General features: G+C 41.1%; 1 protein-coding gene across 1 annotated transcript in view; it reads right to left on the minus strand.

Annotated features, from left to right (window-relative positions):
- The window catches only part of GRIA3 (glutamate ionotropic receptor AMPA type subunit 3), a 271,774-nt gene that overhangs the window by 192,594 nt on the left and 56,892 nt on the right, over window positions 1–22,288 (minus strand). The window contains exon 3 of the mRNA XM_004437326.3: window positions 8,754–8,993. Within this exon, the coding sequence (XP_004437383.1) occupies window positions 8,754–8,993 (240 nt within the window). The remainder of the gene's footprint in view (window positions 1–8,753; window positions 8,994–22,288) is intronic.

The raw sequence follows: 22,288 nt of genomic DNA on the forward strand, positions 1-22,288 counted from the left end.
GTCTGGATAATTTTTTGTCCTGTGTACTGGAGGATGTTTAGCAGCATTCCTGGCCTCTACCCACTACTAAAACTGTCTCCAGACATTGCCAAATATCCCCTGAGGGGGGCAAAATCACCCTCCCTCCCCATTATAGAACAGGATCACTGTTCTATAATGATAATAAAATAATAAGAGGTGAAATTTATTGAGCATGTTACTGTGTTCAGCTTGGTGCTAAAGACATTACATGCATTCTTTTGTTTCACTTCCACAACAACCCTGCTCTGACTTTAATTGTTGTCTAAAGGGGCCCCAGGGGACGAATCTCAAAGTCATAGCTGTAGGACTACACCACAGTCTGTCCCTTCCCCAAGGAACATTTAAAAGAGCCTTCTCAAGGACCTCTCAGGCTCAACCCTGAAGGTATAGAGCATATCGGCTAAGGCTAACGCTTAATGGTGTAAGGACCAGCCATTCACTTAAAACTAGATATTCAGGGCCGGCCCCGTGGCTTAGCGGTTAAGTGCGTGCTCTCCGCTGCCGGCGGCCCGGGTTCGGATCCTGGGTGCGCACCGAGGCACCGCTCCTCCGGCCATGCTGAGGCCGCGTCCCACATACAGCAACTGGAAGGATGTGCAGCTATGGCAGACAACTATGTACTGGGGCTTTGGGGGAAAAATAAATAAAATCTTTAAAAAAAAAAAAAAACTAGATATTCAGCTTAGTGAGGGTTAATTCCTCAAGGATCTTGATGAAAAGCAATGGAAGGTCAGAGCAAAAGCAACCCTGCCAGCTGTCACCTCCTTTTTTCAGAGATGTGAATACCATTCCAAACAGCTAATGCATAGTAGGGGGGCTACAGATCTATTTCTTTTGCTCACATGATGGCAGTTTAACTCAGAAAGCAGAATTTCTAGCTAGCCCACTGAAGTGTCATTCCTACCCTAAATCCTGACCAGCTGTCTTGCAAACAATGCTATTGGTCACAAGCGGGACAGGGCAAGAGGAGGTGGATAAACCAGTGCACATTTGTCCTTCTCTGGGGGAGGGTGACTACTCAAAGCACATCTCCTGACAGTAACACCATCTCTGAACATGAAGGACAACCCAAGAGAGAAAATTTGACATTTTAGCTTAATGTGTCTCTGGAGAGGAATGTATCTCTGGCTGTGAAGTAAATTCAACCTCAAATTCACTGCCACCAAGGAGTTAACAATACATTAAAATGAGTCATGTCATTTGATGGAGAAATATTCTACTTATGGAAAATACCTTTATAGGAAAACTGCCTTTCTGAGTGTGAGCTGGAAATATTACAGTAAACAGGATCTAATCACAGCGAAGCTTTTTTTCAGCTTTGCATGACAGCTGTAAAAGATGACAGTATTTATTAATAGTCGCTGCAGTCTAATCTGCAGCATTGGAGAGCTACAGCAAAATATGTTAAGCTACTGAGAGAACAATTTCCACAGTAACTAATATTCAGCTTTTGAAAGAGTAGTTTAATGTCTTGTGATTTTTTCCCCTACTGATGGTCCAACCTCAGGAACAAGCTACTAAGCTAATAACCTTTGTGGAGAGGAAGTGTTTAAATGATAATTTATTTCAAGAGCTGACAACAAATTGCTCGGCACTTTCTCTTTTTATGCCCCAAAGCAGTCAAGGATGTGCAAATCGAAGTACTAAAAAATATGACAGCTTCAGTATTTTCATTTGCAATGAAATTCTCATTACAGACATATGTACAGTCTTTTATTCACAATCCAGTCCAAATAGTCATTCACTATTATTATTGTGCAGGCTCTCAAGATGCTCTCATAGTTGAAGACTCATCACAATAGATTAGGCAGGCTGCAGACACTACCAAATGTCTTAGGTACTGTCAACCCCGATTATTCCTGCTCAAACAGGAGAATTTAGTATCTGTCTCTCACGGGATAAAGTACTCTCTGGGCCTTCCTAATTTATTTAGATGTAAAAAGTATCTTGAATTTCAATAAAACCTCTCTTGGCTTCACTTTTCCCAGAAGGCAAATGGACATGACTAGAATTGGAGCCATCTGTTACCTTCGCATATCCTTTAATCAGTTCTTAAAGTGGAGGAGAAAAAAAAAATCCATGGTAGTCTGTCTCTTTTTTTTTTAAATCAAGGTACCTGCTCCTTTCCTTAAAGTTCCTGCCAAGTAGCCGTGGCAGAACCTATCATCGATCTCTGCTTGCTTTCTTCTTCCCCAACCAAAAATATCCCCTTAGTGATGAGGACCTGCAGGTTCAGATCTTTCTGTGTGCTAGAAACTGTCTCTGCCCCAGAGAGGAATCTATGAGCTCCCTTCACCTCAGAATCAGGTCCCCATCACACCACTCCATGAGTGTGCACCATGTGCAAACCCACCTGTCTGGCTGCATTTACTACTTTTGCTACTCATCTGCCCCTTAACCTGGATTTTTGACCTGCTGCCTGTCTGGATACCTGCGACTCTGGGACCACAATCTCTTGTGTTCATTTGTGGACATCAGGCTTTAAGAAGAAAATTGCCAACTGAGGTGCACCCATAGGAAGACAAGTAGCATAGAGAGGGTCGAGGTACCAGGTCCTTTGAAGAATGGCTGAAGGGAAGACTAAGGGAAGAGGTAATAGCAGTTTTCAAATGTTAAAAATGTGGGAAGCGGTATGTCAGTGCAGTGAACAGCACACATAGACTGTGGAATGTGGCAGAGCTGGGCTGAAATCCTTGTTTCATTACTTTGGCACACTAAGCTGTATGAACCTAGGAGGCATCATTTAACCTTTTTATGCGTTGGTTTCCTCAGCTGTAAAGATGCAGGGATGCCATGAGGATTAAATGTGATAATCCATAAACTCAGGGCCTAGTGGTTAATAGATGCTTAAGAAATGGCAGCTGCTCTTATCAAACTAAGATGATAAAACGATGACAATAATAGGGATTTGTTGATTTGTGCCACTGATTGGTATTGGGATGTGTATGCATGTGTGTGTATGTGTGTGTAGAAATGGATGAAGCTAGGTTAGGTAAGTAGGTGGTAAATGATAACATGCAGGAAGGTGTGAGGAATTGAAGCTCTGCTTGTCTCTTGGGAGAGTTCAAATCCAGCCAGTGTGAAAACATTCACAGTCCTCCGAGAAAAGGCCCTTTGCTCCTTGTCCTGGGGAATCTCTTTACCTCTAAAGCCCTTCAGGATCTTCCAACATTTTTCCACCTTCCTAGTTCTCTGGCAACCCTTTAATCTTTTCACGAGGTGCTTGCTCTAAGGAATGCAAGTGTCATTAGTGGTTGGGGGAACAGTTGGGTTAAAAAATAAATTTTTTCCAGGCCCCTGAGATAAGTCACTGTTTCAGCAACAGGACTGTCAACTCCTCAAAGGCAGGACCTAATTCTGCTTCTCTTAAACACTGCCAGTGGCCTAGCACAAGCTAGCACTGGGAAACGCCCAATAATTGCTTGTTGACTGATGAACTACTTGTTGCCACTGCCCACGTTCCTGCCACAACCTTCTAGAGCAAATAGAAAGGTCTTTTAGAAGGCTGTTGACTTCCAGAGAGTTACTCGGGAACTGAGTAGGGAGTTTCAGGTTGAGAACGGGAAACAGCAGGAGTTTATTGAACACTAGCAAGAAGGCAGGGACTAGTTGCCTCAAAGAGCATTTAGAGCTATTATCTCATTACCTGAACTGAGAGCCACAGCCTAGGCCAGATTCTTTCATCTCTGTGGGCTGTGCCCATTGAAGTCAAGGAGAGTTGTCAGGTGCACGAGAGAGTCTCGCTGCAGTTCTCAAGTATGTTGCTGTTCTGGGGGAAATGTTAGCACCACAGAGAATTAGGTCACTTGCACCCAAAAGATAGGTCTGATAGAAAACTGGAAGGGGTGGCCACCTCCCTGACATGGCTTTAGGACTTTCTATATAGGAAGCTGTGGGGGCAAGGGACCTCTAAACTGGACTTGCAGTGCCTGGGATCCAAGAATTAGAAAGCCACACTTTGGATTAGGGTTCTATTCCACAGAAGGCCCTTAACCTGAAGAGATTTATTCCTTAGATGCACTAACACATCAAGTCATTAATAGCGATATTTACATTTGCATGAATAAATTGGGCAACTGGACTGTTGTCAGTAGCAGAGAAAGACTATTAATCAGTGGAAACAAAATGTATGACAGGAAGGTTTTCATGGAGGTGTAGAGGCAGGTTGGGTCAGAGATATTGAGGCTTTGCTCCTGCCAGGTAGGGCAGGTGTAGACAAGTGCCAGAGTGAGGAGCCCTGGGTAAATGAAAAAAAGGGGTGTCAATAAAGAGGAGAGGGTACAGAGGGGGCAAATATCACACTTAGTCAACCTCATAATTTTTCCAAGAGCCGACTTTTTGTTTATAGCACCAAGAGCATAACTTTCAACTTTGTATTAATGAACCAAGGTGGTATTTTAGTACCTAAGCAAAGTGATGACCTACAAACACAAATTCAGACCTTTCTCTGAAAACAGAAATCAAAGATTAACCAACAAAGCCTTGAAATCCACTCAATGTTTCATAATTTCAGGGATAATATTACCCTGATTGTGCTACAAATCTTTTAAATGACCTCAAATGTTTAACCCATTTCTCAGCTCCTCACTCATTCCTGCCCTTATACAGTGGAGTCACATCATATGTATATTTAGCTTATTTGAATTTAATTATAGGTGCTCCCTTCTGTCTCTCTGTCTTCCATTCCTCTCTTATGTAATTTAAAATATTCTAAAATTGTATTTTGCAGTTGTAATTTCTCCTCGTAATTTTTATTACTAAAGCAATAGATGATCATTGTAGAAAATGAGGAGATACGGAATAGGTACTTTATTGAATATTTTAAAGAACTGTACCACGTGGTTTGATTTATAAATTGAGGTTTCTTTCCCTCCCTCCCTCCCTTCCTTCCTTTTTTTCTTTCTTTCTCTCCCTCTTTCTCCCTCTCCTCTTTCTTTCTTCCCTTCCCTTTCCTTCCTCCCTCTTTCCCTTCCTTCCTTTCTTTCTTTGTTTTTCTCTCTCTTTCTTTCAGCCCAACACTGAAAAAAACACATCAGCTTATTCTTGATGAATCAATAATGGAGTTGGGAAAACACTAAGTATGTACACAGGCCGTGCTATGTACCAGGGTAGGCACGGAGTATAAATCTAGGAGTTAACCAACTGTTTATTATCACACTGGAGAGAAGGGCTTGGGAAGGTATATAGCAGACCCAGTAAAATAGCAATGGAAAGCAGTTATGTTAAGTGCCAAGTGAATGACATAGACTAAAGTGTTCTGTGGGCATTGCATTCAAAGGTGGGCAAGATCTCTGGTACTCAAAACTGGTTCTCCTCCTGTCTAGTCACCTCAGTAAATAGCATCACCATCTTACCCAGTCTCTCAAGCCAAAAGCTTAGTAGTCATCCACGAAACCTTCTTTTCCCTCACATCCCACAGTCAATCTGTCCCCAAGTTCTGTCAATTCTGTGTCCAAAATGTATTTCAACTCCATCCACTCTTCTCCATCTCCAGCCTAGTCTAAGCTGCCATCATTTCTCACCTACATGACGACAATGGCCTTTTAATTGGTTTCCCTTCCTTCACTTTTTAACCACACTCCATTCTCTACAGAAACTTAAATGAGATCATGCGACTGCCCCGTTCAGAATCCTCCAATGACCTCCCTTTGCAGGTAGAATAAAATTCATACTCCTTACCATGGCTCCTGTCCATGCTCCATGGCTGTGATCTGGCTCCTGTCTACCGCTACAGTCTCATCTCAGGCCACTCTAAACCTCCTTGCTACCCTTTAGCCACACTTGTCTTCTTTTATTTCCTCAAACATGCCAAGCTCTTCCCTGCCACAAGACCTTCGCACTTGGTATTTTCACTGCTTAAAACTCTTTCCCTCTATTCTTCACATAGCTGTCTCTTTCTAATCCTTTAGGTCCCAGCTTCAATGCCCCTTCTCAATGAGGTCATCACTGAGAATCCTTTTAAAATTAGGTCCTACGCGTTAGTGTCTGTCTCTTTGTTTCTTTCATAGCACCTTATCTAAATGTGTAATTATTTTATTTGTTGGTTTACTTGTTTTTTTCTCTCTCCCTCATTAGAATGTAAGCTTTATAACAGCAGAAACCATATCTACCTTGTTCATTATTGTAACCTTAGCACCTATTGAATGAATGAATCAATGAATGAATCATTGTGAGCTGGAGTGGTGAGGGAGGGCTACCTTGGGGAGGTAAAGTTTGAAGTGGGTTTTGAAAAATGAAAGGATAGGCAGGATTTTCATAATCACAAAGAAGGAGAGAATTCCAGGTAGTAGTAGAAGTGAAGGTGCTGAGGCAAGCACGCTTGTGGGACATTTGGGCAACAGTGGAAAATAGAAGCTGTCTGCAGTGGAAGGTTCTCATTAGGTAACACAGGGACAACAGATCTGTTAGTTGGTTGAGGCATAATTATGTCAAGTCTTGAAGAATAGGCTACTTTTGTTCAATGTGGGCAAGAGAAGCCATTGAAAATTTGAAATCGGGTCATGCAGTGTCTTAAGAAGGCTTTCCAAGGGGGTAATTAGTATTAAAGTTTATGGAAAGTATTTCTTAAGCAGAGAAGATTAGTCCCACCAGCTAAATGGCTACAAAGGAAAAAATATGAACACACATGAGTTAGAAAGGTTTCTTTTGGCTCCAAGACCATAGAATTGTCCAAGCTATATAATGAGATGATTTCAGAAAAGATTTAGGCTTAAGAAATAGACATAGATGGACTTTTGCTTCCTTTCCTCTAATAGAGAGCTAATGAGCAAAGAAGGATCATGGGAGATGAGGAGAAAATACATGAACTATATCTCCTACTTTTGAATAAATGAGAGGTTACAGTGTTAGTAGAACTTACATTTAGTTTTAAAAAAGTTTCAGAGAGAAGCTGTCTGATTTACAAACATCGGTTCTAAAAATTAGGTTTCTATGAGGTAGATTACACTGTATACAGTACATGGAAATAGGCTAATTCATCCCCAGTGTTTGAAAGAAATGAAATGCATTAAAATTTAGCAAATTATGAATTAAAGCGTTCAAACTATTTTGGTAGCCTAGTCAGGCAAGGCTGTGCAGGAACACACAGCACTCCTTCCTGTTTCTGCCCTTTGTTCACGTTCTTTTCCTCCTCCCAAAACCCCATCTCCATCTTCTTGTGCAATCCACAACTTACATATCCTTCAAGGCTTAGCTCCTCCAGCCAGCCTTTTCTCAAAACTCTACCTTTTCACAATTCTTACAGCAATCAGGATCTGTGGTGGAGCGCTCAGTTTGATACTGTTCCATGTTGTCCATGAATTGCTTTATGGATGTCCTCTCCTGTCTACCCCCATTGTATTGTATAAGCATCCATTACAAGATTTGAATACACCGTTGGGGTTGACAACACCTTGTAGAATTGATTGACTAATTAGCTGATAACACATAAGTTAGGATTAGTAGCAAGATACAAAGTGTCCTGTGTCTGAGATAATATCTCAGAAAAATCAGAATATTACATTAAGAAGGGACACACCTTTGGTGAGGAGACCAAGGCCAAGAGAGTGTCACTAAGTTGGTCAAGGTCAGAAAGCTAGTTAGTGGCAGACCTTGGACTATAACTGTGGTATCCTGTTTCAGGTTATGAAATTTGATAATATCTTGGAGGTAAGTACCATAGGTAAACAGAGGCTGTAGTATTTCCTGACAGGGTTTGATGATGCATCATAATGAGAGTGAAATGAAGAGTACTCTGGGTTCCCCAAAACCAAAATGGCCCTTCATGTTAAGTTACCTAAAAGGCCATCCTTTCCAGGGACCCCTCAGGCAGACAGGCCTTCCATTTGCTCCTTCCTTCTCTGAGTCAGAAAACCCTGAGTCAGAGAGAACCATTCCTAGCCTATAACCAGGGTTATAGGCAAACGAATGATAAAATAACATTGTCTTTTGGAATCTCACAGTGATAGGATCTCCTGGTTTTATTGGGGAACCCCTCAAAGATAGCTGGGTTTTAGAGGAGTCTGTTTAGCTGAATTATGATGTACACACCTAACTGTATACTATTGAAGATCAGACTCTTAATTTCTGAGACTGTTTTAATATGTGTCCTCAATATACTACCTTACTATTGGAAAAAGCATCCATCTCCAAAACCTAGTTTAGTTGATCTCCACTCATTATTTCCATCAGATAATTGTTGGAGCCCTATAATCTGAAGACCTAATATGATCTGGTGGAACAAGCCCTGGAAGCAAGAGACAATGACACCAGTCCCAGCTCTGTGGTTAAACTGCGGTGTGCAAAAGCACTTTTCCTCTTTGGGCTTCAGTTTTCTCATCTATGAAATGGGAATAATTATAGTCTCTGACAGGATTAATTCTCCAAAACTTTTTAGTTTAGGCCTCTCTCTATTTTAGACTAAGCTGCTTTTACTTTGTGTATTTTAGACTAGATAAATTATTTTTTGGGGGGAGGGTTCTTTTTCAACAACAGTGACTCAACCAGGAGGGTATTTCAAACCCCTTTTCAGAGTCGAGTGTGGGAGGACATTTATAGTTTGAAAAATTAGATTTTAAAGTTACTATTGCTTGGATATTTTAGTCTTAGTCTTCAATTCATTTTGAATATTAAATACAAGTTAAAGAGTATTAGATTTTATTTACTGGAAGAGAAGGAAATAAACGTGAGTTGAGGAAGGTTGGACACCACTGTTACATGAATATTCAAAGAGGAGAGCAGATGCCTCTTCTTACCTCTTTCTGTATCGTAGAGGTACACAAACTTCTCCCACTTGTAGTGACCCAGAAGACTCAGAATAGCGCCCTTCAAAGCTGGACGCATCTGGATGACAAACTGCACATCTGCGTCAGTGGGGAAGCTGGGCGTGACAAAGGACGTGTGCAGGGCCCCACAGAAGGAGGTCAGAGTGTTCATTGACATCTGGTCATAGAATCCAAAGATGGCATACACCCCTCTTGAGAACTGGGAGCAGACTGTAATGAGAAAAAGAAAAATTTCAATAGCCCCATGGTCCCTTGTTGCAGCTGGGAGGGTTGGAAATACAATGTACAGTTAGCCTTTGACTGTATAGTCAGGCTTTGGTTCTAAACGACATGCCTCAAAAGAAAACCAAGATCTCTGAAGTCTCTAGAAGCCCTTGAAAGCCCAGTTGCCCAGCAGGAGAAGAGCAAGGAAATGAAGAATTTATTCACTCAGAAGTAGAAAATAAAAACAACAGTGGTGACAACAAACAAACACATAGATACAGAGATTAGATTGGTGGTTACCAGAAGCGAAGCAGGGAAGGGGAGGGTGAAAGGGATAATTGGGCACATGTGTATGGTGATGGATGGTAATTAGTCTTTGGGGGGTGAACGTGATGTAGTCTGCACAGAAATTGAAATATAATGCTGTAAACCTGAAATTTATATACTTTTATAAACCAGTGTTACCTCAATAAAAAAATTAAATTGAGAAAAGATGGTAAAATAAATAAAGAATTTATTTGATAGAGTTTCGTACTCTCTATGTCTACCATGAGCAGGAAACTAAGAGAATAGGGGAAGGAAAGAGGTGAAGACTGTCTTACCCTCTCTCAGCAACCCTCCTAGCTCACCCCAAAGCACTCGATGCTCTAGTCCGTCCACCATAGCTTCCCAGGGGCCTCTTAGTGTACCCCTATCCCCATCAAGGTACAACTGTCTTGTGTCCCACCTCTTCAGTGCTTTTTCTACTAGGTGACAATAATGACTGATGATTTAGTTAGACAAACTACTAATGTGTTACTCCTCTTAGGTTACAGAGTGCTTTAACATAGTTATGTTATGATTAAGACCTTTAATGTAGGCTACTAATGAAGAGGATTTCAGATTCTGGGTAGGTCATTGTGAAGACTGGCCTTTCAGTGCCCAGTGAAACACATGAGGTAGGTGGGCCTATTATGCCCATGCGTAAATGGCAAAGTTCTGTCTTGATCCTTTCACATTTCTAGATCTATTCGCCCACATACAGAACTTTCATTTCTCCCTCATGATCGTGGTCAGCTTTCCTTCATTTCAAAGTGGGCCACACCACCACCTCTTCCCTCTTCTGGACCAGATGAGCTTAAAAAATGTAAACCAATTTCAATATTAGCTTAAGTAGAACATAATTAGCAAAGCAAATCAGCTACAACAACACCATGTGGTGCATTCCCAAACCAAGTGGAAATGATCTTTAGATTATCTGCACTACTGCTCCCTTCCACTCATGTGAAGCAGACAGAACAGGCAGCTGACAACGTGGTGTGATTTAAGGGGTCCTGTACCGTCTCCCTTACCTGCTAGGAAGCCATTGTTAGGCTTACTTCTTCAGGGTTAGAGTGTTGAAAAAAAGTCGGTGGCTTGGGAAGGGGATGAAATAGATCTTTTTTGACTGTTAGCATGTTAAGATGAATTAATACGTCTAATCAGACGCTATGATGAGTGGGAAAGCAGGTGGGAAAGTTTTGATGGGAATGAGTGGGTCAAAGATGAGAATGTAAAGGTCCTGGAGTCTCCCTGAGAGGGCACCAAAAAGAAGAAAGGCATTGAAAGTAGATGAAGGCAAGTGGAAAACCAATTTAATTCATTTCTTGACCCTGTTGTGAGAAACGGAGAGTTCTCAGTATCTGTGGTATCTTGTTTTCCATGCATTCTCTTTAAACCTATGGTGATTAGGGCTGCTTTCTTTTATCAGCCAAACTCATTAGTCATTGGCTTGAGGGTAGCATTTCAAAGGCAATTATCAGTCACTCAAGCTTCCCCATCAGGGAAGACAATAGCCTCAACTTCAGGAATTCTAAGTGACCCCCAAACATATGCACAAAAAAGTCTTTATATTAAAGGAGAAAGCCAACTAGAGAATGAATCTGGGGCACTTCATGACAGGGGGCCAAAGGGAATATTCAGAAACAAAAAGGAAGTGGCTAGATGCCACTTTGCCTTGATCATCATTAAGGGAGACACTGAGGAGAGTTCCATCCCCAAACTAATCCTATAAATGGAGAGTTTTGCAGTACCAGGTCAAATCTTGGCCAGCACACATAATGTTCTGTGTAAAATTGACAATAATAATAATAACAGCCATTGAGTGCTTAGTAGGTACCAGGCACTGTGCTAAGTACTATATAAATATTATCTCATTTAATATTCCCAACAACATCATGAGGTATTGCTATTATTTCTATTTAATAGATAAGAATTCTGAGACAAAAAATGTTCTATCTCTTGAGTGGAGGAGCCAGGATTTGAACCCAAGTCTGTCTGACTTCAAAACTCACAGTCCCTGGGACCCAAAACCAACAATGACATTAAAGAGTAATTACTGGCCCAAATGAGATAGGGTTCCCAGATTTAGCAAATAAAAATATAGAATGTCTAATTAAATTTGAATTTCAGATAAATAACAAATAATTTTTTAGTATAAGTATGCCTCAAATGTGTACATATACTAGAAAATTATTTGCTTTTTATTTAAAATTCTAATTTAACTGAGGATCCTGAATTGTATCTGGCAACCCTAGAAAGAACCTGTCCTTAGTAGTGGTCATGAGGCTGGAAGGCTGGAACAAGCAATCATGGCCCTTCACCCCAAATGATTTAGGAAGTAGCCAGTAATTCTTAGATCCATACCAACTAGCATGCAAGGCCCAAGAAAAGATGAGGATCCATGAACCCTCTACAAAAATAGCCTCCTGGGGAAATGCAACATATTTTCAACAAGAAGAGCCCCACCCCAATCTGACTAAATTATGGTCAGTAGTCAAGGGGGAAATACACTTGGAGAGTGGCAAGATATAGACCACTTAGAGTTTCAAGAAGCCCTTGATATATTGGAAGGAAACAGGAAATAAAACTTAGTATGTTATGGTGGTAAGATTCTGATTAATAAAAAATATCTTGTACTGCTCTTATAATCACTGTTTTTGAACTTCAGGGGTGCAGAATTAATTAATCATTACTGGTCACATATGGACGTTTCATATTTTATTTATTACATTTATTTATTTAAAATATAATGAATACTCATAAAACCATCACCCAGCCCAAGAGCTATAACATTACTGATAACTTATTTTTAATTATATCTTCCTCCTCTATTCTATCTCTCTGTTTTCACCCCTCCCTCCCTCTGAGGTAACTACTATCCTGAATTTTGCATTTATCATTACCTTGGTCTTTTAAAAATATACAGACACACATGCCTAAACAATATAATGTTAGTTTTGCTTGTTTTAAAACTTTATAAGAAGGGAATCATACTGTGTATTTGAAACCCAGACTCCAGGAAGGAGTACCTAGAGAAATCCTTAAGCCTCTGTATGATGACAAGCAAAATGAAACAAAGGAAAACCTTTTAAAAATGTGTGAGTGAGCAGGTGTGAGGGAACCCTGTGAAAATAAACATAAAAAATTCCAAACTAAGCTTACAGCTTTGGTTGTGGCTCAGGCAAGGGTCTTAGGAGTATTATGGATCAGCAGCAACCCTCGGGGAACACTAGGCTACTGTTGACCAACAGGCAGACAGACCCACGGTGGTGGACATCAACAAGAAGAGTGTTAGAAGAAGGTCAGTAAATGTTCTATTCCCTTCGTATAAAACAGAGGTGCAGATGTCCTGCACATACTATTGTGGATAGTTACCCTTGCTCTCTCTCAATATATACAAGTAATATAAGTAGAAGGCCCAATGGGGAAGATAACTACCAGTTGAGGACAGGGTTAAATAGCCTCTGAGAGAAGCTGGGGCATAGGGGACCTATGGATGGCCTTTCACAGTGGATCCCCGGGGCCGTTCCTGGCCGCAGAAAGTAGGGCTGAATGGAACACTGCGCCAACCTAAAGGACTATGTTAGTATTTTTAGATTCTTAGAATGTTTGAGCTAGAAGGAACTTAAAGACTATTTTATCCAGTGGTTTTTCAAGCATAGGTTTTTGTTTTGTTTTGTTTTTGGTTTGTGAGGAAGACCAGCCCTGAGCTAACATCCGATGCCAATCCTCCTCTTTTTTGCTGAGGAAGATTGGCCCTGGGCTAACATCCGTGCCCATCTTCCTCTGCTTTATATGGGACGCCGCCACAGCATGGCTTGACAAGCAGTGCCTCGGTGCGCGCCCAGGATCCGAACCTGCGAACCCTGGGCCGCCGAAGCGGAGCGCACGCACTTAACCGCTGCGCCACTGGGCCGGCCCCTCAAGCATAGTTTTTAGTGTTGAATTCTTTCTCCTAATGAAATTTTATGTGGAAAAGTCCAATATATAAAAGAGATAAAGTAGAGCTCTTCTGATTCAACACAGAGTTCTACTGATGCCTCCCTATCATAAAGAAACTGTGATACAAAGAGAGGTAGTGTCTTGCACAAGGTCACACAATGAATGATGAAGCAGTCTCTTAGAAATGCTTTATCAGCATCTCTGCGCCGTTCCTACTCCAGAGCTATCTAGGGCAGCATGGGTCAGGATTTGCCCGGCATGAAAGTGACTTACCCTCAATGCCTAGCTCTCAGCATAGATGGATCCACCAGGGGTTTCCCATGACTCAGCTGCCAGCTGCTTCTCTCCATTCCTTCCAGCGCCAGTTATCAACAATGAGAGCAGGTGGCAAATCGGTGATCTTTGGGGACTCATGATTCTTTTGGGTGATGTCTGTTACCTTTATCTGAATCCTTATTGAACAACACCCATTTCTTTATCTCAGGCGACTAGTCCTTGGTAAAATGGTGATGGAAGAAATAGTTATCTTGGTAATCTTATGAAGCTGTGAAGTGTAGAAGAAAGGGCAACAGCTTCTGAGACAGGTAGACCTTGGTTCCAATCATGGCTCTGCCAGTCTTAAGCTGCATGACTCTGTGCAAATTACTTAGCCTCTCTGAGCCTCAGTATAGGATAGTGATTACACAGGTAGGTTTGGGAGTTATCCTATATAGGTTGAAATCCTGAATTCATCACATATTAGGCAAGTTACTTAATATCTCTGTGCCTCTGATCCAGTTTCTTCATGTGTAAAATTGGGATAACAATAGTGCCTGTCTCAGCATTGGTTGTGAAAGTTAAAATGAGTTAATTCATGGGAAGCCTCTATAACAGTGCCTGACAAGTAATAGATACTCAATCAATGCTAGCTATTTATTCATGCAACAGGTATTTATTGAGCATCCACTATGTTCCAGGCACTGTTATAGGTATGGGGAGATACAGGACAGAAAAAAGATTGTGTCCTCTTGGAACTTATATACTAGTGAGGGAAAAAGACAATAATAAATGAGATAACTATAATATAAAGTATGCCTTAGTTATAAGTGTTACTTCTGGTTATTGTCATAAGGTGAAGAGTAAATGATATGGTACATGGAAATACTTAGCATAGTGCCTAACATGTAAGTTGGCAACTAAATAGTTTTTTTTCACTGTTTCTTTCCTCTTGCCATCTCTTTTTAGCATACTTTGCCCTCTGTTCACCCCATCAAGTTACCCTCTCCGCAGTAACCACTTCCCTGGACCTCACACTGAGTACCCAGGTAGCACAGCTTTTCTTCTCTTTCACCTTACCTATACATTTCTTCAGTGCTCTTTCCTAGTCTCACTCCTGAGTAATAATGGGTTAAGAAAGATGCCCTGCTAATTGGCTCTAGAATGTGCTGTTGTCCTCTGACCCTTCCCCTTCCTATGTATTTTCCTGCTGGTAAAATGCTGTCTCAGCTTGGGGCCTCTGTGCCTTCCCTGTATGAAATAGCTTGGGTGTCTGCTTCCTAAATTTCCTGTCTCCATCTCTTCCCACTAGCAAAACACCAAATTCTTCTCATCGAAGATGTCGTTTCTGACTACATCCTGGCTTCCTGGGGACTCTAGTGTAGCTCCCCGGCTGCGTTCCCTTCAATGGTGAGTGACAAGCAAGGCTGGAGCCAGCTGTCATGCTTTTATTTATAGTCCCCAAGTCTGTAGGGTCAGGACAGGTATTGTTAATGTACAGTGTGGCAGCTAATTATACCGCCCATATTCCAAAAGGCATCATTACAAAAATGTCAAACAACTTGATTACCCCAAAGATCAGAATAACAATATTGCATATCATTTACAGAACACTTTGCATAGCCTTTTGAATCAGGGGGAAAAAAGGAAACTGAAGTCTCTTGCTGACTTAATGATCACATTTGAATCAAGCAGGAAGAAGAAAAATATAGCTATGAAGGAAATATCACAAGAAGGTTCTCCAGGTAATACCATAGTACAGTGAATTCCAGGGGATCAAAGAAGCTTAGAGCTGGGAGATCATGTAGTCCAATGGTTTCTAAAGCTGTGATGTTGGTCCATGGTGAAGTTTCCAGTCTGGTGAAATATGCCTCTGTGTGTGTGTGTGTGTGTGTGTGTGTGTGTGTGTGTTGGGGTAAGGTTGACAACTGTTCTGTTTTAGGAAGAATGGTCCTTTTCTCTACATTATTTCTATTGTCTAGTGTTGTATGTAGAGTCATTTCTCTTCTGAAATGATGATGATGTTGATGATAAATGTCCACCCCCTTTGTGGTACACCAAATAATGGCGTCCCAATAGATGGCCATGTCTTAATCCCCCAAATCTGTGAATTAGGTTACATGGTAAAGGGGAATTAAGGCTGCAGATGAAATTAAGGTTGCTAATCAGCTGACCTTAAAATAGTGAGATTATCCCGGATTATCAGGGTGACCCAATGCAATCACAAGCGTCCTTAAATAAAGAAGACAGAGGTAAAAAAAAAAAGTCAGTATTAGAGTGATGTGACATGAGAAAGAGTTGACTAGCCATTGCTAGCTTTGAAGGTGGAGGGGGCTACAAGCTAAGGAAAGTAGGTGGCCTCTAGATGTTGGGAAAAGCAAGAAGATGGATTCTCCCTGAGAGCCTCCAGACAGGAATGCAGCCCTGCTGACACCTTGATTTTAGCCCAGTGAGACCCCTAGCAGACTGCTGACCTACTGAACTGGAAGATAAGAAACTTGTGCTATTTTAAGCCACTAAATTTGTGGTAATTTGTTACAGTAGTAAATAGAAAACAAATACATTTAACATAGCAAAATTTAAAAGTTGGTGACTGTCTAGATCCATCTACACTCCAGTCACCTTTTCATCCCCCTTAAAATATTTACTGATCTGAGAAGTGCGAGAGTTTGGAAACTAATGATCTAGTCCAACTTCCCATTCAGTACAGGAACCAGCTCCTGTGAGGTCATATTATCTCTCCTCGAATACTTCCAGTGGCAAGGGAGCTCACTACTCACAAGCAGCCCTTCTCTTGCAGAACGGCTCTGATGGCTAGGGAGCTCTTCCTTAAACTGAACCTAACTTTACCTATTGCACCTCTTGAGTGCCACATGATACGCTGAATTCCAATTCCACATGACCTCAACTTAGTTTTATAGGAAGCTCCAAAACACAATTGATGCACTCTGGAGACACATAATGGCTATTAGCTATTCAGGTTTGTGCCTTTAGTCTCTCTATGCTGCCTTCTCCCTGCCAGGCTAAAAATCTGCTAAAAGAATCCACCTTCCCCTAAATCCTGGCCACCTCCATATGCTATCATTCTAACTCCTTCTTTACCATTATCACTTGGGATGATGAGGACCTTGTAGCCCTCTGCATCTGCAACCTAGTTTCTGCTCCCATCACTCTACTGAACCTGCTCTCTCAAGTTTGATGATGACCTGCTCACTGCCAAATCCAACTCTATTCACAGACGTCATTCAATTTGACTGCTGGGCAGCATTTGATATTGTTGGCCAAATCCTCCCCCTTGAAACTCCCCTCTCCTGTTTCAAGAGCACTAAACTCTGCTGGCTCTACCTCTCTTACTGCTTCTTTTCAGTTTCCTCTTTGTCCACTTCCTCCAAGAAAATGTGTCCAAAGATTTTGTCCTTGGCTCTATTTTTTCTTAATCTAAATAGTTTTTTTTTTCATTCAACAAATATTTATGGAGCTCCTAGTACTGTGCCAAGCAGAGGATCTCATCTCACTACCTCCATGTGGATGAATTCCAAGTAGACACCTCTAGCTTCAGACACACTCCTGAGCTCCAGATTCACATTTCTAACTGCTCATCAAACAGCCTCACCTGGAGGCCTTCATGGCATCACACACTCAGCATATTATTTCTCAACTCCCACCCTCTACCCACAGATCTGCTCCTCTTGTCCCTATTTCTCCTAATGCATCACTCTTCTTCCAGTCACCCAAGCTAGAGTCTTAAGGGTCATTGCCGTCTCTCTCTGCCTCATTCCCCTATACCACTCTTTTGTGATGCTTCATCAATTCTACCTCTACAGCATACGGGGTATCTGTTTCCTGTTCATCTTCAGTTCAGGTTCTCATTCCTTCTCTCTTAGACTATGAGAGTAGTTTCATAACTGGTCATCTGCTTCCAGTCTTTTCCCCCATCCATGGTTGGCACTGTTAACAGATTACTCTTCCTCCTTTCTGTTCCAACTGTCTGATCAAAACATACCCATTCCAACTCCCATTTCTGCAAGAATCTGACCTGTGTGTGAGTTGTTAATGGACCAATAAACGAATCTTTGCAAATGAGTCAGCTCAGAGTTTCTCAACCTTGGCGCTATTGACATTTTGTGCTGGATAATTCTTTGTTGTGGGGAACTGTCCTGTGCATTGTAGGATGTTTAGCATTATACCTAGCTTCTACTCATTGGATGCCAGTAGCACCACCACCCACCTGTTGTCACAACCCAAAATGCCTCAAAACATAATCAAATATCCCCTGGGGGGCAACATCACTCCCTGTTCCCTTGTCCATCCCTTGCCCCCTGTTTGATAACCATAGGGTTAGTTTATGACTTCCTCTCCACAGAGAACAAAGCCTTAACCTAATGAAAATGCATACATATGTAGAAGATCCCAAAGGAGTTATTTTGGTAGTAGAAAGTTAGGAAGGGTGGACTCTTCAAAGCCCCCCATATAGGCAGATACCTACCTGGTCTTACCCTTAAATTGGCTATTTGTGTTTAACTTGGGGATGTAGGAGAGGGAGAGTTAGATAAAGAATGGAGGTGGGGGGGTGGGTGTGGGGTAGTAGCCAGCTTATACCTTCCCTGGGTTCATAGAGATCAGCCTGCCCATCTCCTTGAACACCCTTTGGTCTTGGGTTCTAGTAACCACAGTGGGTGCTTATAGGTTCCAGAGTCAGAACAAGGTGTCAGCCCCATTCTCCAGCAGATGATTCCATGGTTTAATTACCATCTTTGGGTTAATTCTCTTGAACATTTTGTTCTGCTCTCAGGAGTAAACTGCCTTCCGACAGTCTAACTAGTTATTTTTGCAATTATATGGCATGTATCTAAATGCTGGCAAAGAAAACACTCATTATCAACATTTGATCCTACTTGAATATAACGGCTTGCAAATGCAGGCATTAACATATGAACACATGTATTTTGGAAAATTCATTTTTGCAACTGTAAGTGCAAACCACCCTTCTATAGCAGTGTCAGAAATGACAGGAGAGGTGCTGAGATGGGCTGCGGTAAGGAGGTGCTTTTTAGGTCCTTTTATATCAAGGAGTATGGTTAAGGATTAGAGCTCAGGAGTTTTAAATTTTTTGCTCATTTATTCATTAATTTTTTCATTCATCAAATAAAATTTTGAGTCCCTACTGTGTGACAAACACTATCTATACTGAGATACAGCAGTGAGCAAAACAGATATGATCTCTGTCCCCATGGCACTTACAGTCTAGTATCGGCAGCATATATTAATAAAATAATCATACCAATGTGTGATTACAACGTTCTAAGTACTAAGAAGGGAAGGCATTGGGATGCAATGAGACTACATGACACGGTTACTTTAATTTAGATTAGGTTGGGGAAAAGTTATCTGAGACGCGACCTTTGAGCTAACACCTGAGAGTAGAAGAGCATCCTATGCAGAGAGAATAGCACTTGCTAAGGCCCTGAGGGAGGACAGCATTTGATGCATTTGAGGCATTGAAAGAAGCTAGCCTGGCTAGAGTGTGGCCAGTAGGGAAGAGGGTACATGATGAGTCTGGTAGGAGGCAGGGACCCAACCATGAAGGACCTTGTGGGACACTGATAAAGAATTTAGATTTTATTCTAAGGACCATGGGAGGAAATCTTGGAAGGATTTCGATTGTGGATAGTCCATGAGCTGATTTATATTTTAAAAAGATTTATCTGGCTGCTATCTGGACAGTAGATTTAAAGGGGCATCAATGAAAGCAGGGAGAACATTTGGGATGCTATTCCTGTCGTCTAGGTGAGAGACGATAGTAGTTTGAATTTGAGTTGTGGCAATGGAGGTGGAGAGATTTGGAGTTTATTTTTGAGGTCAAATTATGGGTTGAATAACCTTGGTCTAGTTACTTAAACTCTCCAAACCTCATTTCTATATACCAAAACAATTGGGATTATAGTACCTACCCCATAGCATTATTGTGTGGATTAAATTAGTACGTACAAAGTGCTTATGACTCTCATATAAGTCTGTTCTCAACTGATAAATTTTATCTGCTATTAATATTGTTTAAAAAATTATTTCTCAGTGCTTTTGCACCGTGATGGGCTTTTGTATGGTTTAGTCCCTAATTTGCTGTGTGACCTTGGGCCAGTTACCTCACTGGGCTTCGGGTCTGTCATTTGTAAGCCAGCAGAACTAACACTTGCCTTGCCCACCTCACAGGAGTGTGCTGAAAATAAATGGAAATAATAGCTGAAACTCTGAAAAATCCAAAAGCTGCTATCTGAGTGTCAGTGAGTAAGTAGTATTGGTTCTTGACTCCCAGTAATCATCATCCCCATTACAGATAACTCAACAGAATCGTCCTTCTTCTGAGCCTCAGTCTCTGCCATTCACCCACATATCTCCATCAATCATCTAAAGTAGTCAGGGGCCTGTCTTGACTTGCAACTCATTTTACATGGTATTTAGCACAATTTCTAATTGAAAAACTAATTGATCCAGTGATCTAGTCACAGTCAATGAAACAATTTCTAAAGCTGGTCAGGAAAGTGATAAACTCTTACGATGCCTTTGAATCAGCCCTAGGATTCGTCGTGGACAGAGAAGAACTTCAATTTTGATATCATGTCATATAGCATTTAAAAGCCATTTTATTTCATTTTGCAGCCCATGCTGGTGGTTGGGGGGGAGGGGGATGGTGATGAGCCGGGCCCTTTAATAAAAATTATTCTTAAAAGCTAATTAGTTGTTGTCTGTTATCTTATTTCGTGTATGCTTGAAATATGTCATAATTAAAAACAAAACTATATAAACATAATAAAATGTTTAGGTCCATTGTCAGTCAGGAAGACATGCTTTTATTTCCCATTCTGTTCGAATTCCTTAGCATCACATACTTAATGTTGAGTGTAATGGCCTAGGTCACTCCCTCCAGCCTCTTAATGCAGAAATCCCCCCTATAGCTTGATTGACAGGTGGGTATTCCATCTTCTCTTGAACACTTCTGATGATGGTAAACTCACTGCTTCCCAAAGCAGTGCATTCTATTTTTGGATGGCTCTAATTATTAGAAATGTCTGTATTATATTGAGCACAAATCTGCTTCTGGTTCCTTCTTTTTGTCTGAAGCTCACAGAAAATATCTGCTCCCTCTTCTAATGGCAGGCCTTCAAACACCTGAAGATATACATCCCGCCTGTCTGTGCCTTCTCTTCTTCAGGCTAATCACCCCTAGCACTTCAGATGTATGTCGTAGACCTCAGGCCTTCACCACTCTGGCCATCTTCCTCTTGACATGTTTCAATTTGCTAAATGCTACTCTTCGAGCCTGGTGTCTGGGACTGAGCACCACACAAGTGATGCTGAGTGAGGTTGAACCCATTCAGAAGATAGTGAACCGATGCTCCTCTGCTACCCATTTTGGACTAGACATCATATATTTGTCAGTGCTGCCTAGGATGGTATTGAGTTTTCTTTTTTAGCAGTCCACTGTAGAATTCTATGGAGTCTACCCCTACTTTGTGGTCTTGAATTTATATCCCAGATATCTCATCAAGGAACTTCTGCCAAACTAGGCTTTTCCCAACCCTGGATATGTGCTGTTGATTTTTTTGTACCTAAATATCTTTTTTTTTTAATCTTTTACCCTTTTAAAATATCCTGATGGTTTTGACCCAGCCTTTTAAATCTTTATTTGGTTAACAAATTTATTAGCTATCACTGCCAGTTGTGTGTTATCTTCAAATTTGTTCAGCTTGCTTTGGGTGGCATTATCCAGGTTATTTACTAAAATGCTGAAGAGGACAAGGTCAAGGACAGAGTCATTTGGTAGGCTACTTCAGTATTCACCCCTACACTTCCCAGAATGATGATAATTAGGTAAATAAATACTCTGGCTACAATTCTTTAGTCCACTTCAAATGTATCTTTAATACATACACTTGCAGTTTAGGCAATACAAATGATTCTTAATACTGACCTTGGTTCTTCAGACACGTTCACAGGTCTGAATTTCAAGAAAAAAATAACTGGAATGATTTTCTTCTCTCCTGGTCTCATCATCTCTGACCACGTATCTTTACTATTTATCATTGAGTTTTATGGGGAGGAAGAGAAAAAAGAAGAGGATGCTGAGAGGAGATAGAGAAGTACTTTCTGGTAAAGAATGAATCACCAGAAGAATTGGGAAACTACTCCTTTCCACCCTCTAACTCAAGCAGTCTGTCATTACCTAAGGTCAAAAAGCTGATTCACTGCCCTTGGTTGTCAGGAAGCAAATGGTCTACCGATTTTATAAGTAGAATAATTGATGTCTGATGAGTTTCTGGGCCGTGGTCCTCAGCATCCCTGCCTGCTAGTAGACTTTAAAGAAATTGTAAGCAGCTTTATAAAATTTCCCAAATGCAATCCTGATGGGAAGCAACTCTTGAAAAGCCATCTTCACAATACCCAGGATTGGTAGTTAGACAAAATAGTTCACCTTATTGCTGCATTAAAAATCTATACAACCTCAGTTCCCTCAAATATGTTCCAACAGCCTGAAGAGCAAAGAACCCATTTTCCTTTAGGGAAAAAGGCAAGTTTAAACTAAAGGCATTTTTTCTAACTTGTTGGATTTTTGTTCCAACTGGTTGGATTTTTGAAAGTAATTCTCTGCTCTTGGTTTGGGAGGACATTTGGGGTCTGTGTAGAACTTTGTGCCAAATAAGGCCAGTTAGAGGTTTTGGTCCTGTCAAGCATAGGGCTTACATTCAGGAAAACCTCAGCAGCCTTTGCAGAACATTGTGGGGTCCAGCTATTCTATTTTAAAGGTA

The sequence above is a fragment of the Ceratotherium simum genome, chromosome X (assembly GCF_057802395.1).
Source record: "Ceratotherium simum simum isolate JZ-2026a chromosome X, ASM5780239v1, whole genome shotgun sequence".
NCBI classification, from domain to species: Eukaryota; Metazoa; Chordata; class Mammalia; order Perissodactyla; family Rhinocerotidae; genus Ceratotherium; species Ceratotherium simum.